At 32.9% G+C, this 18,019-nt stretch overlaps 1 protein-coding gene across 1 annotated transcript in view; it reads right to left on the reverse strand.

The window, feature by feature from the left end:
* Positions 1–231: 231 nt before the first annotated feature.
* Positions 232–18,019, reverse strand: part of LOC110092697 (CLIP-associated protein) — a 39,276-nt gene continuing 21,488 nt past the window's right edge. Inside the window, 17 exon segments of the mRNA XM_020817350.2 lie at positions 232–754; positions 1,212–1,313; positions 4,917–4,985; positions 5,110–5,178; positions 5,253–5,327; positions 5,425–5,529; positions 10,869–10,970; positions 11,093–11,286; positions 11,289–12,813; positions 12,815–12,891; positions 13,085–13,445; positions 13,523–13,621; positions 14,326–14,443; positions 14,523–14,608; positions 14,680–14,748; positions 14,839–14,913; positions 15,116–15,213. Coding sequence (XP_020673009.2) covers positions 593–754; positions 1,212–1,313; positions 4,917–4,985; positions 5,110–5,178; positions 5,253–5,327; positions 5,425–5,529; positions 10,869–10,970; positions 11,093–11,286; positions 11,289–12,813; positions 12,815–12,891; positions 13,085–13,445; positions 13,523–13,621; positions 14,326–14,443; positions 14,523–14,608; positions 14,680–14,748; positions 14,839–14,913; positions 15,116–15,213 — 3,386 coding nt within the window. The 3' untranslated portion in view covers positions 232–592.

Here is an 18,019-nt window from a genome sequence, read left to right on the forward strand (position 1 = left end):
TCTGGAGAAATTATTCTGTGCGAAGACCGGATATAGAACGCCATCCAGAGACAAACTAGAATGCGCTAAGTCAACGGTACCGAGTCGCGGCACCGATCAGTACCGAGCCTTAGTATCGAACACAGAAGTGACATGGCTCATTCTGATTGATCTTCGGACAGCATTCAACGTCCACACATAATAATTAATCGTAAATCTAAACACTGAAGCAACAATACTGAACAAACCAAATGTTGAGAATATAGAACCCTGCATTACCAATATACTATAAAAACAAAAACAAAGCTGGAAGAGGTTATCTGGAATTACATATTGCTACTAATATGCAAGGATTTGGAAAACCAAAGTTCATGTTAGATACTCATCTAACTTTCATTCGCTCACACTTGCAACTTCTACGGCAGCCACACAAATCATATACAAACACCCTTAAACACAGAAGAACAAAACAAATCAGCTTCCTCGTCCAGAAAAAGACCTTTGAACCATACAAAATGAACAACAATGAATCAACAGCCTCATATATTGGTACAAACAAATAAGAGAGAAGAAGAAGAAGAAGAAGAAGATGAAGATGAAAGAGTTGATACTTTCAGCCATGTTTAGCTTCACCTGTAGCAATGGACCTCGCTTGAGAAATACGGTTGGCATATATGGTAAATAAGCGGAGTTGGGTGCTGCTTAGTCCCTCCAGGTATGGTAAGAATGATTTGCCAAGCAAGATGTAGATATCTACCAAGCAGAACACAACACCCTGTAGAAAATCCAGACAAAGAATCAAGAATGATTTCAATTTGAATGGCGGAGAGAAGGATTCTTCAGAAAAGCATAATATTCCAACTATGGATCAATATTATATTGATGAGTTCAAGTTGAATCTGACTTAGGTTTTGTTTGTGACAGGCATTCTTCTTGCTTTTCAAAACAGTTTTTTGGTACAAAAATTTCTAGAATTTGAAATTTTTGTACTAAAAAATCATGTTAAAAAGCAGTACGAAAAGTGGGACACTAATACTGCACACATCAACCAGGAACTAGTTGTATAAACATATTAAAAACTGGATCCAGACCAGATAGAGTTGATGTGTTCTATATGAATATAGATGGTTATTTAAATTTTAAGTTCTGAATTGAAATGGGTCCTTAACAAAATAAATGTATCCTACATCAATATATGTATGGTTATTTAAATGGAGGCAGCAGGTTCAAACCTTTCGAACATCCAGGCTTTGACTTCCAAATGCGTCAAAGATAGAAGGAAGAAATAAAGGCAATTGAGACAGCAGCTCCTCTTGCGAAAGGCGGCTTACCAGCTGCATGGGAATGAATATAGAAAAAAAAAAACATTACTTCGGCCCAGTTAATCAGACACATGAGAAGATCTGACAAATTGAAGAGACAGTAGAAGTAGCGTATAATAACATAGGAGGAATAAGAATTCTGAAAGCAAGCACACTCTAGAATAAAGCAAATAAACATGTCATGAGGATTGATCATAGATTGATCTAACTAGGATCCTCCATCAAGTATTTGGCAGTAAATTTCATGTGAGATGAGGATTTATATATTTTTTAGTAATGTGTTATTGAGTCTGATGTGGGTCACGTGTTATTGGGCCTTGGCTGGTTTTATTAGTTTACGAGTTATTTGCCATCTATCCTACTAGCTTGGCTATCCCCGGCCCCTTCCGCTAGAAATGCTATTCATTTATGAAAAATAAAAATATGTATGCTAAAATTGACCCTCCTTTATGTGGTCGGTAGCCCTTTCCTTTCCACTTTTTTGAATTTAGTTTGCCGCGCTCGCAACTTTTCTAATAAAAATCAAACATTGTACTAGGATTAGATGGGGCATTTAAAGAATATTAACAAAATATTTTTGAGAGTAAGATTTTAGATTTTAAGATTTTGTCTGTGCATGAAGAAGCAAATATTATGTGGGAAAAAATAACTAGTGATATTAAGAATATTTCAAATAATGTGCTTAGAGTATCAAAGAAAAAAGCTCATAATAGCAAAAATAGTAGTAGCTAGCTGGAATCAAAATGTACAAAAAAAAATATAAAAAAATAAACAATTTTATTAAACATATTAGTTTAGATGTAATAATTTAGATAATTAGGAAAGATATAAACAAACTCGTAAAGAGTCTAAGAAAGTCATATGCAATGCAAAAATTTTAGCTTTTAATGATTTATATAAAATATTAACTACTACGAAAGACAAAACATATATGTATAAGTTATCCAAACTAACATATATTAGTAAGGATTTAGTTAAAGTGAAGTGCATTAAGAATGAAGATTAAAAAGTGATTTTATTAGAAGAGAATATTCAACAAAGGTAGATGAGATATTTTACTAAAATTTTCAATAAATATTGTGAGAATGCAACTGATTTTAGTGATATTATCACCCTAAATAACAAAAAAGATTTTTATTTTTATTGGCGTATTAGTAAAACCAAACTTAGAAAAGCTTTAAAGAAAAATAAGTGTAAAAAAACTGTTGGAACATATGATATTCCAATAAAGGTGTGGAAATGCTTAGGAGACGGAAGGAATTTCTTGGCTTACTAAACATTTTAAAGACAAAAAAGATGTCAAATGAGTGGAGAATGAGTATGTTGATTCCTATTTTTAAGAATGAAGGTGACGCACAAGATTTTGTGAATTATAAAGGAATTAAGTTAATGTGTCATACTTCAAAACTATAGGACAGAGTTATGGAGCATAGGTTGTGCCGTGATATTAATGTTTCTCAAAATTAATTTGGATTCATGCCGGGTAGGTCTACTATGGAAGCTATTCATTTATTGAGAGATTTAATGAAGAAGTATAGTGAGAATAAGGAAGATCTATAGATGATATTTATTGATTTAGAGAAAGCATTCGATAAAGTTCCAATATAAGTGCTATGAAGAATTCTAGAGAAGAAAAGGGGTTAATAATGCTTATATTCAAGTCATTAAGAATATATATGCAATAGGTGTTACTTGTATTCAAATACAATGTGGTTTAACCAAGTATTTTCCTATTTCAATTGGATTACATCAAGGATCAACCTTAAGCCCATATCTTCTTGTTTTAGTCATGGATGTTCTCACTAGACATTTTCAAGAGGTTGTACCCTGTTGAATGTTATTTGCTGATGATATTCTTCTTGTTGATAAGACTAGAGAGGGAGTTGAAGGTAAACTTGAATTATGGAGGTCAACCTTAGAGTCTACAGATTTTCGTTTGAGTAGCTCTAAAATTGAATATATATAGTATAATTTTAGTAGTAATAATCTAGTGGGGGGATTGAGACTTTTGGGCGATCAAGTCATTAATAAGAGTACATGTTTTAAATATATTGGGTCTATTGTTCAAAGTAATGGTGAAATAGATGGGGATATTATAAGTAGAATTCAAGTTTGATTGTTGAAGTAGAGGAATGCATTGGGCTTGTTGTGAGATAAAGAAGTCCCCCTCAAACTTAAGAAAAAATTCTATAAGATAATGATATGACCTGCAATACTTTATGATGCAAAATGTTGGCCATTAAAAGAGAAGCATACTATTAAGTTAAGTGTTGCAGATATGAGCATGCTATGGTGGATGAGTGGCTTAACTCTTAGAGACAGGATACGGAACGAGCATATATGTGAAAAGGTTGGAGTATCTCAAGCGGAAGATAAGATTAGTGAGAATCGACTTATAGATGGTTTGGTTATATAAAACGGAGGCCTTCCAATGACCTAGTTAGGAGAGTAGATGCATTAGATTTGGCTTATGTGAAAACAAGATAGAGTTAGACATAAAAAGATTTGGTTAGAAAATATTAGAAGATATGGCCTTTCCTTATTAGTTATTAGATTTAAATGAGAATTTGACCCTTAACCGGGCATAATGGAGAAAAAAGATTCATGTAGCCGACCCCACATAGTGGGATTAAAGCTTAATTTTGTTTATTATTTGTTGTAAATTTTATTCTCTAAGTTATATCTTTAGCAAACCCTAGTAAATAGATGTGCTACAGATCACCTCTTTAGGCCATTTGTGGCAAGGATTTTAATTGAATTGGATGTTACTATGTCTCTGAATGGTGAAGTTTGGACTTGCTTGTCTTCTTGTCACCATTGATAGAAAGTCATATTTAAAAAATTTTAGCACAACTACTATGATTACTTCAGAGCTCATCTGGAACCCAGAAAATCATCTGTTATCGATCTTTGTAAGTAAGAACATTGGGAGCATTTAAATAATTAAAATATCATTTCACGTGGTAAGTGTAGTTCCATCTTCCTTGATACAAGCATATACATCAAATCTTGAACAAACTCTAGTAGGTATTATAGAATCAGATCCAACAAAGCTGTCCTTTATTGAAATAGGTTTAGTGGAGAATAACATAAGCACTTCTCCATCCAAAACCATTATTACATATCCTGCAGAGAATAGAGCCATGGTTATGTAAATATTGACAAGTAGTTTAATGCCACTCAATCTGATAATTTGGATGGCAGTTTTTAGAGTATTAATACCCAAGTGGATAAAGGTTTCAAACCATGTTTTCCAAGAGGGCATAAATGAGAAAAAAATTTAGCATCACACAAAATATTCACCAGGCTTCAAGCGAGACACAAATTAGAGCTTATCATGCATCTAATATATTAATATTTTCTACTTTGACAAACTATTATCCATCATTTATCTTTTTTTTCTTTTACATTGTGATTGGGAAATGCACTATAATTGTTAATTGTGCACTCATTTCACTCTATGGTTATAATGATTTGCCTTAATAGAGCTCAATGGAGAAAAAGGATTAATGTAGCCGACCTCACGTAATGGGATAAAAAGTTCTTTTCATTGTTGTTTTTGTTGTTGTGTATTTGTGTGTGTGTGTGTATATATATAAAGAGAGAGAGAGAGACCTTGGTCAAACAATTGATGCAAGTAACAAGCATGTTTTCATCATCACTAGCCAGCAAAGGTACAATAACCTGCATATTGCAAAATGAAAAATATTCAGAAAAAAAAAAACCCAACAGACATCATGTATATATATATATATACTCGAATAAGAGAGAAATAAAAAGTAAATGATGGTAAAGGGGAAGCACATACAGAAAGGCATCTAAACGTGTCATACTTGGTTAGCACAATTGTCAAGCATTGGTGCGCTTCATTTGAAACCTGCATATAGGCAGAATAACTAAGATGCAAAGACAAGACAAAAAATTACCCAAAGGAGAAGAAAAGGATGACACCTTTGCAACTGAATCATTAGCCACATTAAGTAATTTTTCAATGACAACTTCAACTGAATCTTCCATGGCCTCTTTCTACCAGAAGTCGTCAGTTAGAACAAACATCACAAATTGCGCCCATGAAATAAATAAAAAACACATACAATTTTATATGTGAAGGGCTGAATGTAACCTGATGGTTGAGCATTTCGAGTATCAAAGAAAGAGCAAGCTCCCTTGTAGAAGAATTGTGATCGTCCAAAACATCAAAGACAGCCGTTAAAATTTGATTGAAGTACTGTAGAAATAAAATCAGTTGTCAGCTATAGCATCCCTCACATTAGTCAAACCTTAAAGGTTCACCAAATCCACACCACTAACTCCAACAAATTAAAATATGGGATGATGCATGGGTGCAAAACTATGTATCTTGTACAATTGAAATGAATGGGTTGGTGAAACAAATCTCCGCATAATGTACAGGCCTAACAATGTGTTCAAAAAAGGCTTCGGCAGCTGCAACTAAATTGAAAACACGACCATAAGTATGCACCTCTTATCCTAGTGTTCCTTGCTGGACATTGAATTAATAAACATAAGGAAACCACAAGTTTATTAAAAATTATGTGCCATAACTCGCATAATCATTATGCAATTGTAAGTTGGCATAATATGATATCTACGATGCACCGATACTTCTCCTCAAATAGGTATGCAGTGTCTGACACATATTGGACATGGTACGTGTCCGACACTCCTTCGATAAGTGTCGAACATGTTGAAGATGTGTCCGATTAAAAATAAATTGGATACACATGTCTAAAATATTTATGAAAAATTTTATAAATATAATTTATTATATCTAAAAATTTTTCTAGTAAAAAAAAAACTAAATTTCTTATTTCCTCTCCATAACCCCAAATCAATTGACAGAACTCAATGCCTCATCCCCTAAACATTTTCATATTATTTCTCTCTTGTAATTTGCAGATAGGATTGCACAACAACGCTCGAAATTATCTCAATATCGACGTCCAATGTCATCAGAACATTAACATTTCAAAACCATCTCAAAATTAAAATATGACATTGTGTTGACATTGACGCTTGACTCCGACAATTTTTACACCCACAATCACGCCCCCATGTCATCTTGACATCTCATCTTTATCTAATATCGTCTTAAAATCGAAGACCACTGTCATCTTGAGATCGAAGACCGATGCCGTCTTGACATCAATGCTCAATGCCTATTACAAAACAACGATGTCTGACTATCGAGAACATTGTCATCTCCCTTCTCGATGCTTAACACAACTTTAACATCCAACTCTCGACATCCTAATATTAATCAATTTAAGCATAAATCCTAGTTAAATTACTTATTATTTTTCAATTATTCTTAATATTTTGTTTATTCAAAATTTATAAATTATTTTAATATATAAAAATTATAATATCATGTCTAACCCGTATCTATCATATATTTTCAATAATTAATGTGTCCCGTGTCTATGTTTGTGCATCATAGCATAGTATATAACAATAGACAAAAATTGTCTATTACACAATGAAACTAAGCTCAACTGATGCAAGTACAGTTCAAAACTTATAATAGAGCGGCCAAATCAGTACATAAGCAATGCATGGTATTCACACCAAAGCTTGTTCCAATATTAAAGAGTTCACATCGATACAAATATTTTGGCAAATTTTATAGCCCAAGAATGTCTCTGAAAAGAAAAAAAGAACTCTTTAATTGTACATCATAGTTAAGATTCCATTTACTAATAGTTATATGAAGGATTAACAGTGTTTCTAAGCCACCAAAGTTAAATATTAAATTTATTAGAAAAGAAACCAATTCCAGAAACTCTCGATAAGGATCCTCTTTTAGGTAACAAGTTCATACTTTGCAATATTTTCAACTTGTTTAATCCACTAAAAAACTTAATAACCCATCAAACAAGTTAAAATGCTATCCTCTCAAGTGTTCGTTTTCTAAATGCATGTACATGATTATCATCGCACAGCATTCAATTAGCTCAAATTCAGCTGCATAGGACTAGTTGATCTTCGAATGCCCTAGCAATTATGATTCTATGATAAAGAGAGAGATTTTTTTCCTTCAAAGTTCGAGAGTTTGCCTAATCCGAATTTTGAAATAACTGGCTTGTTGAAACTGAAAATGCCCGGAAATATTTATGTAACCTTCATTGAAAAGTAGTATGAAGAAATAAGAATCGTGAATCAAAGAGGTTTTTTGTTAACTACAATACTCGTTAAATTTAAAAATAGTCATCTAACTATTTGTATAAAACCATTTTAAGCCTATAGTATAACATTGCTCCAATTTAGTCCATTGACTATACAAAATTGATCCAAAATGGTCCCTTTGGGACTATATTGAGATCTATTTTGTAAAATCAAGAGATAAATTGTGATCAATTTTATGTCATTATTCCAATATGAGAAACTAAATTAGGGCAACATGATACTCTAGGCTAAATTGGCCATTACTGAATAATTTGGGGGATATTTTGAAATTTTTCTGAATTAGAAAATAAGTAAATGCACTCACCATAATAGTTATATTAAAAGAATTAATATTTTATGTGTTTGTCTATTTGTATATATATATATGTTTGTATATGTATGTATATATATATGTATATGTATGTATGTATATAAAGCCTGCAGTTCTACCTCTTCACAGAGACGTGAATCCTTGACAAAAACAGATCGAGCAGAAATGGATCGAACAAAAGAGTAGGTGCCAGAGAAAGAAGGAAAAAAGTGTCTGTGCGACTCTCATTCGGAAAAGAAAAGGAAGAAAAAGAATTAGGGTATACGATTACGTTCAACTGAGAGGAATCATTTTAGGGATTTTGTTCCAGAAGAAAGAAGATGAATATAGAGTCTGCAAACTCATATGATAGAAAGAAATATTGAATGGTGGAAGCCGTTCATCTGTGATGTTGTCTTTGACGTCGTTCGACACTTCTAATGTTGTCTTTGACGCCTTCGATGCTACATTCGATTCCTTTGACGCTAGGCTTGAAAAGAAAAGAAAGTTGGGGTGAGATGAGGAAGACGGAAAGAAGAAAGAGATAGATAGGGAAAGACTGCAAAAAACAAGTGTCTAGTATGTGATTTATATTTTATAAAAGATATATTGATGGTTAGATTTGAAAAAAAGAACAAGAATTATAGCACAATTTAATAAACCTTAATGCAAACTTCCTATGGAATTGTATCAAGATTTCAATGTGGTTTTAAGAAAAAGAAATATATGAAAGATCGGATTTTCTTTATCTTTCAAAACCAAGACTTTTAAGTGAAAAAGAGTGAAGCATAAAATCAATCAGAAGACTTAAATTTAAATGTTAGTTTTGAATTAAATAATTAAAACGTTACGAATGTGCACATAATGCATAAGTTGTGAATTAAGAAAGAATTGAGTGAGGTTAGGCCAACATTGAAGTAACCTCAAAGTGAAAGAATTAATCTTCTCAAAGGAATTGAACTAGGCAACTACATTTCTATTTTAAAGCAGTTGAAGTAATTTCTATGATTTAATGCATTAATTTATATGGCCTATTATAACTTGATAATATTTGTAAGCCTTACTAAGAAATCATCAAATGACCTTTATCATATTGTGATAAAGGTTAAATGTGAAAGCATCTTATTAAAAGTCATGTATGTGCAAAATTAAATATAAATATAAAATAAGATAATGAAAGGAATATAATGAAATGAAGTGCATATACTTGTTAAATGAAAAAAATTACCCCTTTAAAGTACTAATTTAGAATGCAAACTACGTATGCAGGTAAAACGAAAAATGTTGGAAAAAAATAGAAATTAAAATGATTGTTTCTTAATTAATGCAAACTTTAGATAATTCTCCTGAAATGAGTGTTATATTAAAGTATATAATTTGATAAATACAATATAAGATTCTTTCAATTGTAAAATGCTATTTTTATCTTACCAAGTAAGCACATTTAAACTTTCATAAATGAAAGATTTAATGATTATTTAGGATGACTTATATGTTATATATTTTCTAATTATTTTAAATTTCTATATTATAGAACTATAATTAGCACTGAGTTTAATGATTAAAACTCAACCTATTAAATGAAATATTTCATGTAAGGATCCTATAGATTAGATGACTGACAAAGAAGGTTTTATATACATAAGAAGATGAGCACATGAAAATAGATATATATATATATATATTCTATGCATTTGATTTTAACTCAATGATTTTGGAAAACTTTGGAATAAACTTGAATCATGTGTTTTAAACTGTGATGGATAATTAGTAGCTCTTTATAAATTTTGAATGATAGTTTATTAGATTATTTTAGCTATTATTTAAAAGAAATTTAACGGCAGTCCGACTGTTTGTTGCCAAGTTGGTATTCCAATTATTTAAGTCTGGTTGTGAATATATATATATATATATATAACAGAATATATAGTTTCAAATGTTTGCATGATCTGGAATCAACAAAGGATTTCGGAAAGAAAAAAAAGATGAAACCACCTCAAGAGTAAGAGAAATGTTCTCTTTAAATAAATAATGCTTCCAATATCTCACAATAAAACTATAAACCAGCCAAAGAGCTACTACTCAAGCAGTATGCACTAAGTTACCTAGATAGTAGATCTAGGTCACGAGTTCAGCTCTAAATTGTTACATTTAACAAAGTATTCATTAGCTCGCTACATATAAATCAATCAGTAACTAGTCATGTGTCATGCTTATTTGAAACTACCATCATGCCTTAATCTATAACTAACTTGATACCTTCCCTTCAATTAATAAATATTTAGGATAAATTTCAAGCATTTTAAAAAAATTCATACACAATTAGATGCCGAACAAATCAATCTCAAAAGCTTCTTTATAAATATAAACAAAATGAAACGTTAAAAAATCCCTTAGCATAATCACTTTAGTTTCTAGCAAAATTCAATCACAAATGCCCATTAGTCAAGTGTTCAATGGTCCCAATCCAAATTTTAGCGGGTGAGAACATCTCTACCCCCAAGCAATCCACTATCATCCTCATTTCTCGTCGCCCAACATAATCAATTCACGAGCAAAAATTTCACTTGTTAAAAGATTTTATCAGTTGAAAAACTTCAGCTCTGATTTCTAAGAGTAAGAAAAATGCTAACCTAGTATTAATTTCCAACACATTAATAGATAATGTGAATTGAAGCCTTAAACAAGAAACTACCAGTTAAAATCTAAGTTGGAAAAGAGACATACATGGAAGATGTGGTGCATACTAAAACAACTCTAATAACATTCTAAGGCCACAATATATGAACGGTGTATTTCTTTTAATAGACCTTATTCCCGACATTCTTGAACTGAACATGTCATTATGCCAAATCTGAACTATGTTGAAAAAACAAAGGAAACATTAAAGAGTAACAATAGGAGTTGGTATAATCTAAAGTTGATGTGTTTGTCAAATTGCATAAAATTCCGTTCAATTAGAGCCAATCACAATAACACAAACCATATAAAGTTTTATCTTGTTGAAAAAATTCATCACAAAGGGGAAGTTGCGCCGCTAATGGAAACCAAAATGAATATATATTGCTAACCTTGGCCCATATTGAGTTATCATTGGCAATTGAAGCCCCAACCAGTTTCTGCAGAGCTTCATGTTTACTTATACTAGATTTCTCACCACTGATGCTGCATATCTACAGAAGACGCACACATGAATATAACTAGGAAAACAGATATACCAAAAAATGTCTAGAAGACCTCCATTCATCTTTACAATCAGAAATGAAGCAAATAGAACAAAGATCTTAGCACTTACATGGTGAAGAATTTGAGGAATGCTTAGTTCACTTTCCGCTTCTGCATTGATTGATGAAGTAGCTTTCTCATGAAAGAGCTCAATATCATGCAATCTTTCCCCACCAAAAGTTGACCCTATGTCCTTAGAACCATCAGAACCAATCATTTGGGTGATATCAAGTTGTTGATTTCCCATAGAGCTCTCATAATCCATAAGAGAGTCAGGTTTTCAGTGTGATTTATCCATGAAAAAGTATTTTCAGAAAATACATCTGTGCTATGCCTCAAATCTTTGCTATGTGGACCAAGAACCTCATTGTCAGACCCTGTTTCAAGGTTATGGTATATCTGTCTACTGTCATCTGAAGTTGTCTTTGCAATCAAGGCATCAACTAAAATTGATTCTTGCATAGAATCCCATTTCTTCCCACCATCAACATCAAGTAATCCTCCTGAATACTTACCAAGAAGCTGGCTCTTCTTTGATAATCCATTGTAGCCATAATCTGAGGAAGTTCCAATCACATCTGCCGGGTCATAAACAGCTTTAGAGCATTGCCTTTCTTTCTTGCTCTGCAGGACATTAACTAGGTCAACCTCAATGCGGGGAGTGAACTGTTTCAATGCCCGTCTCAACAAGTTCTGTTCTTCTATGGATAAGCTAAGGATAAAATTCAAGACGGCGGCTGAATCATGGGTATAAACAGATATTATTCCAGATATGGAAGCTTCTTTCAGTTTAGTATTTTTATCGGTTACTAAAGGGGCCAGTTTAGCAAGCCACAATTTAAGAATGCCACCATTACTATAACCATCAGGGTTTGGTGAATGGTTGTCAAAGGAATTATTTGCAAACTCAACAACAGCCAGCTTTGCTATAGGGGACCTCTGTTCATCCAGTGAACGAAGAAGTGCAGGTAACAACGAATCAATGCCATATGTCCTATTAACAATTTCCAAGTTTGTCATACATGGTTGCCTAACCAGCTCCTTGGGGTCAATCAACCTTGAAAATACATATGGCAAGATTCTCTCAAGGTAGCTTTCAAAAGGCTTCCTGCATTGGGGGATAATCTCTGCAAGTGTTGAAAGAGCTGCCTACGCAACTTTATGGTGTGGATCATCCAAGTGTCGAAAGAATAGTTTCATGACCTTCTCAAAGTTCTGTGTAACTTCTTGTATACCTCTAGGCCCTTGCTGCAACAAGTTTCTCAAATAGTTGAAAGCAGACACCCTGGCAACCCAATCTGAACTAGAGCACAAACCCTCGCTAAGTGCATCACCAAGGGATGTTGGACCATCCACATAACTGGATAATTCACCCAAATGAGACTGGTTATCATCAAAACTGCGTCTCCGACTAGCTGAAACCCTTCCAGTTGCTTGCTTTCTAAGAAGTGGCCTCTGAAAATTTGGAACATAATTATTGTTTAGATCCCTGAAGCCAGCGTCCTTATTAGCTGCATCCATAAACTGTCTATCTAAGTGCATGTTCGAAAGTTTCTTAAAACTGAGATCAATATTTCGTTCAACGGTACTTCCATCTAGTGGCCTTTCAGCGTGTCTTTTCACCATGTAAGGTAATGAAAAAGAAGACAATGAATCAGATGCTAGATTATCATATTTAGAATGACCGCCCACATATTGGTTATTTGAATTTATAACTTCAGTCAAACTTGAGCTACCATTCCTAGTGCTACTTCTGGCAATGCTAACAAACGTTGGATCAGCCAATACTGAGTCTTGTAGAGAGACGATGATTTGAACCAGGAATAGCTGCTGGGACTGGTGGATCACGAGAAGATGGGGAATCAACCCCTGCACTAGGAGCAAAAGAAAAGAGAAAAAGAGGGAAAAGCTTGAGCTATATCTGACATATTGAAAACAGCATTAAGAAGGAAGAGATGAATGGGCACTAGAGAACAGCAAAAACTAGAAACTGTTCTGCCAAAAGATAAGTAAACATTCAAACCAATAGCAACATGTTCAAACAAAGTATCATAAATCATACCTAGATCCAAACTAGTCGAATGTGTACTAGAATTTCTTTGTTTATCTGATAAGCTAACACCTCTCAGTAAGCTTTCAATGGCCGAGACTTTTTGTTTGCTTGCCTGAAGCATGCTTTCAAGGCTTCTTTCAGAACCTTTTTCACGTAGCTTCATTTGTGATAAAGCATGGGTTCCTGTGGAAAGTGACATTCCTGAAGTAACACTGGAACTTCTATCCATTGCAACAATGGCGGAAGTAGAAAATCCAGGAACATTCACTGTAACAGCATGAGATGGCACACGTGAAGGCTGTAATCCTCTATCACGAAGCAATGGAGATGCATATCTTTTATGTATGCCACCATCTTCATCATTTATTAACTAAACATGATACCACCTTATTAGTAAAGACCGTACAAAGAGAAACATACAGAAACAAATATATATATATTACTTACCCTTTGTATGGCAGGATCAAAGGATAAAAATAAACGCCGAGAACGTTCTGGCCAAGTTTTTGAGAACATTTTGTAGCAAGTCCGTGCGGTTGAACGGACCTAACAAGTTTTAGATAAAACTAATCAGTCCATCACAGACAATGGAAACTTGAACTAGCATAATAAAAGGGAATCAGCTTCCTATTGAAATGAAAAAAAAAAATTAATAAAACAAAAATAGAATTGATAAATATGTCCAGAACACAAAAGCCACTAGATAATCAGTTGAATACTTGAATTTCAATAGACTCAAAATGAAAATCGCTTTTATTTAACCAGATTGGCTCACTCGTTATTGTTGCTTCAACCTGAAATTGGCTTGATATATGTTCACTGTGTAATGTGTATTCTTCACACATTGGTAAACAAATGATATACTTGCATATATGTGTAGATAGATAAAGAGAGAATGAGAGATTATTATACCTATTAATGGATAGGAATTCGTATCCTCAAACATCATATTACCATTCATGAACACATTTGAAAAGTTAGAGATTTAAAATAGATCATCAACACATTTGAACAGTTAGAGATTTAGATAAATCAATCACACTGTCTTCTATCATAAATAAATTATTGTACAATAGTATAGAAGTTTACGTTAGAATGAGACTATTTTTTACCAAGCAATCAAAGATAAAGCATACGTCTTCACTAAAATGATTATAATGAAGTGGAGAAGCCATTATTCAAGTAACCTTCAGCGCAATGCTAAGCATTTTTGCAGGCATAAAAAATACCTACACTCTGTCAGATAATACCTCACTCATTGCATCTGCAACACAGCATTTTATCAGATCTTCATAAAGCTCTGCCGATCTTTGCAATTCTGGGGCATCTGCCCAGTACTCCAGAATTAAAAGTGCATATTCACAACACCTGATATAGCCCATAAAAATAATGATTATATGATAAAATAACTGTAACAAAAACATCCTTAAACATACAGCCCTTCTACCTGGCACGGAGTACTGCATTTCTATCATTTTTCGCAGATTCCACTAAGCGTGGAAGAACACGGGCAACCTTACAGTTTCGAAACATCTGGGAAGAAAATGCATAACATTAAAAGAAATAATTCATGCATTTAATCCTTCAGGTATAAAATTACATACCGTTTTTATACAGTTGTCTGCAGATTCTGCTATCACAAGTACAGTTATCACAACAAGCTTAAAAAGTACCTAAAAATTAAACAAACATTTACAAATGCTTAAGACATCAAATTAACTTCTTAAGGAAATCAACAAACCATTAAAAGACAATCAAATCACCGGAATAAACATCTCAGCATGAGCCTCAAATTCAGACAAAAGTTCCTTGGACAAAAAGCATAGCAAATGGCAAGCCTACAGAAAGAAACATATATCAGAACCAAGAAAAAAGACAGACCAGTTGTCAAGTGTTAAAAACGATTCAGTGCAAGTTCAGGGACATAGCTTGCATTTAGAGGCACACAATCCTAGCACATAAAACTCAATAATGAATACCACGATAACACCAAGACATGCAGCCACACCAGATATTCAACAACCAAAATTAACAACACACCTGTTTCACTATACTTGATCGTCTATCCAACAGCTGAGTGCTTAATGGAGAAACAAGCTGCTTTAAGAGCATGTGAAAGGATGGGTAATCAGCCGCACCTGATAGCACATTGAACATTTTAATCAAATCTTAGTAGATAAAAAGGAATGAAAATGTCAAAGCCAACATAAGTGAACTGTTTTTATGAATGCTAATGCAAAGAGAAGGCACAAAAATAATAGCTCCTTATCATTGAACAAGTGTCTATCTTCCATGACCATGCTAGTTTTCAAGCAGCATATTCCTCCTTATGTAAGAGAGAAAAAGACTACAGCGAAATGAGTAGATAGTCAAAACACTAGAGAAAGTGCAAAACATACGTGTTAGTGGAGGATTACAAAGTTCTTTCAAGGATAACAAGGTCTTCTACTAAAGCCTTGAATACAGAGAACAGACGGAAGAACACTGGAACATTGAAGCATTCTAAATCGTACATAAGGCAGATTGAATTAGGCACAAACGAGGATGTTCTGGTGCAAATGAATCAGATGATTTTTGTCTACTTTTTTTAGATATACACCCTATATAGCTATTTAAAAATAAAACAAAATACAAAAATCTGGATTATCGTATAAATTATTTTCCATATGAGAAATTAAATGCATGTGACAATAAAGCCTACATCATTTAAACCAAGCTGACTGATAAAAGAACCTCATTCCTTGCATAGAAAACTAATCTATGATCTCAGACCTCCATTTCAATAAAAGGGATGTTGCACCGTAAATACAGTGAATGGAAAATATGTTAAATAAGCAAAGAGGCTAACAGAAAAATATAAGAGAAGACAATCTGAAGTCTAACGGTAATGACAAAACTAGGCTAATGGCCCTTAATGCCCCAACCGGAGTTGGAACATTACTTCATGATGCTCTGTTACAAATGAAACTATGTTTTTCAGCAGTGCAGGATTATCAAATTGGAGAGACAAGATTAATTATAATTTGGAACTCTTAAATAAGAGAATGACAACATACATATGGATACAACTTCTACAGTTAAATCTGGTTTGTTCAAACAAAAGTGTAAGAGTATATCATGGAACTTAGAAGATTTTATAAAATTGTGATAATGAACAGACTTTACAATATAAATCTAGTGTTGAACAATAAAACAATCGTTGATAGTCAAGCTGTGTGGCAAAAAAGAAAATGTTCTGGAGGATACATAACAAAATTAGAATTTATAGATTGATAAATAATTATACCAAATGGACAGAGGGAGTTGAATGTACTCAAGATAATTAAACCTATACTTGGGAATTTGGATTGCATAACAGGACAAAGTGACAATAAGAATAACGGATAAATTAAGGTGGAAAAACTAAAGAAATGGAGTAAAGAACAAACATAACGTGAAAATATTTTGAAAAAACTGGAGTATATGGATTCATAAAAATGACTCCAAATAGCAAGGATAAGCTTATGAAAATGCCGAGTAGTTTTTTACTACCAAAGAATATTAGGATCATTAAGTTATTGGCATATTGAAGTTGGGTTCGAAAAAAAGGAAGAACATAAAAAGAAAAATAAACAAGTAGAAGAAAAGAGGAGAAGCAAATGATTCAATGGCATGCGTAATATGAATTGAAAAATCATAAAGGTAGAAAGGAGTAAATTACCGCAAGGATAAGAGAGAAATATATTAATGGAGTATGGTATTTTATATTTCTTATTCACTAGAACCCTCCCACCCAAACAAACAACACTACACACAGGAAAATGGATACAACGTTCTAAAGGGCAATACATTAATATAGACTACTTACCAAACAAAATATTTTCATACACTAACATTCCAATCACACTGTATATATCAACAAGATCTAGTTTGTACATGGATTAAAAAAGCGAAGAGATCCAAGAACCTTGATAAATAAATCAACTAATTGATCTTCACTTGCAACATACAGAGTAACAATATGATAAAGTGATAGTTGATTTTAATAAATTTAAGCTTTTTATGGAAGACAAAATTACTAGCAATGTAGATTGTAGCATGATTCTCACAACTTAAAACCATAGGTACTGGAATAAAAAGAAGAAGAAAAATTGTAAGAGTTTATCCACGTCATTCACAGATGAAGTTAGTCATGACCATATGTTCTGCTTTAGCACTAAATTTGGCCATGATTTTTTGCTCTTACTCATCCAGCAAAGAAGATTGCAACCAACAAAGGCACCTAATGTCGACATTCTATCTTCAATCAACCGATCCAACATAATCAGTATTAACATGGATTCAATCCTTAGATGATTATTCTTTTGATAAACTAATCCTTTTTCAAGATATATATATATATATAGTCTAATGCAGTCAGATAAGCAAGTTTATCAACCATAAATCAATAGAAATGAATCATCTTCAAAATTTTGCTCATGAGATTACAAAGTATCCATGGGGCAGCCTAGAAAAAGACCAGCTTCTTCAAGAAAAGAATATACCATAGTTCCTACGAGAGAATGAAATACCATCATTGCTATATGCAACTTTAATGTAAAGACAATATTTTGGGCACTCTTGATCTTTGGTAACAAGAATCTTCTGAAAATATTGTTTGATTACATTAATGTTAAAAGTGTCATTCTATTAAGGCGAATGCTACTTTGAAGTACAACTAATCTCACGGAATTGTTCCAATAAAATAATGCATAAAAAGATAGATTAATAAGCAAATAATTATTGTTCCAACAAAATAATGCATAAAAAGATAGATTAATAAGCAATGCTACTTTGAAGTACAACTTCAACAAAAATCTCACTAAATTTTTTTAACCAAGCATAAGGACTTTGCTTCAAGCCGAATATAGTTTTCTTAAGCTTGCATAGTTATTATTCATCAGAGCAACATGGCATGGAGATTGC

This window comes from Dendrobium catenatum, unplaced genomic scaffold, assembly GCF_001605985.2.
Source record: "Dendrobium catenatum unplaced genomic scaffold, ASM160598v2 fragScaff_scaffold_313, whole genome shotgun sequence".
NCBI classification, from domain to species: Eukaryota; Viridiplantae; Streptophyta; class Magnoliopsida; order Asparagales; family Orchidaceae; genus Dendrobium; species Dendrobium catenatum.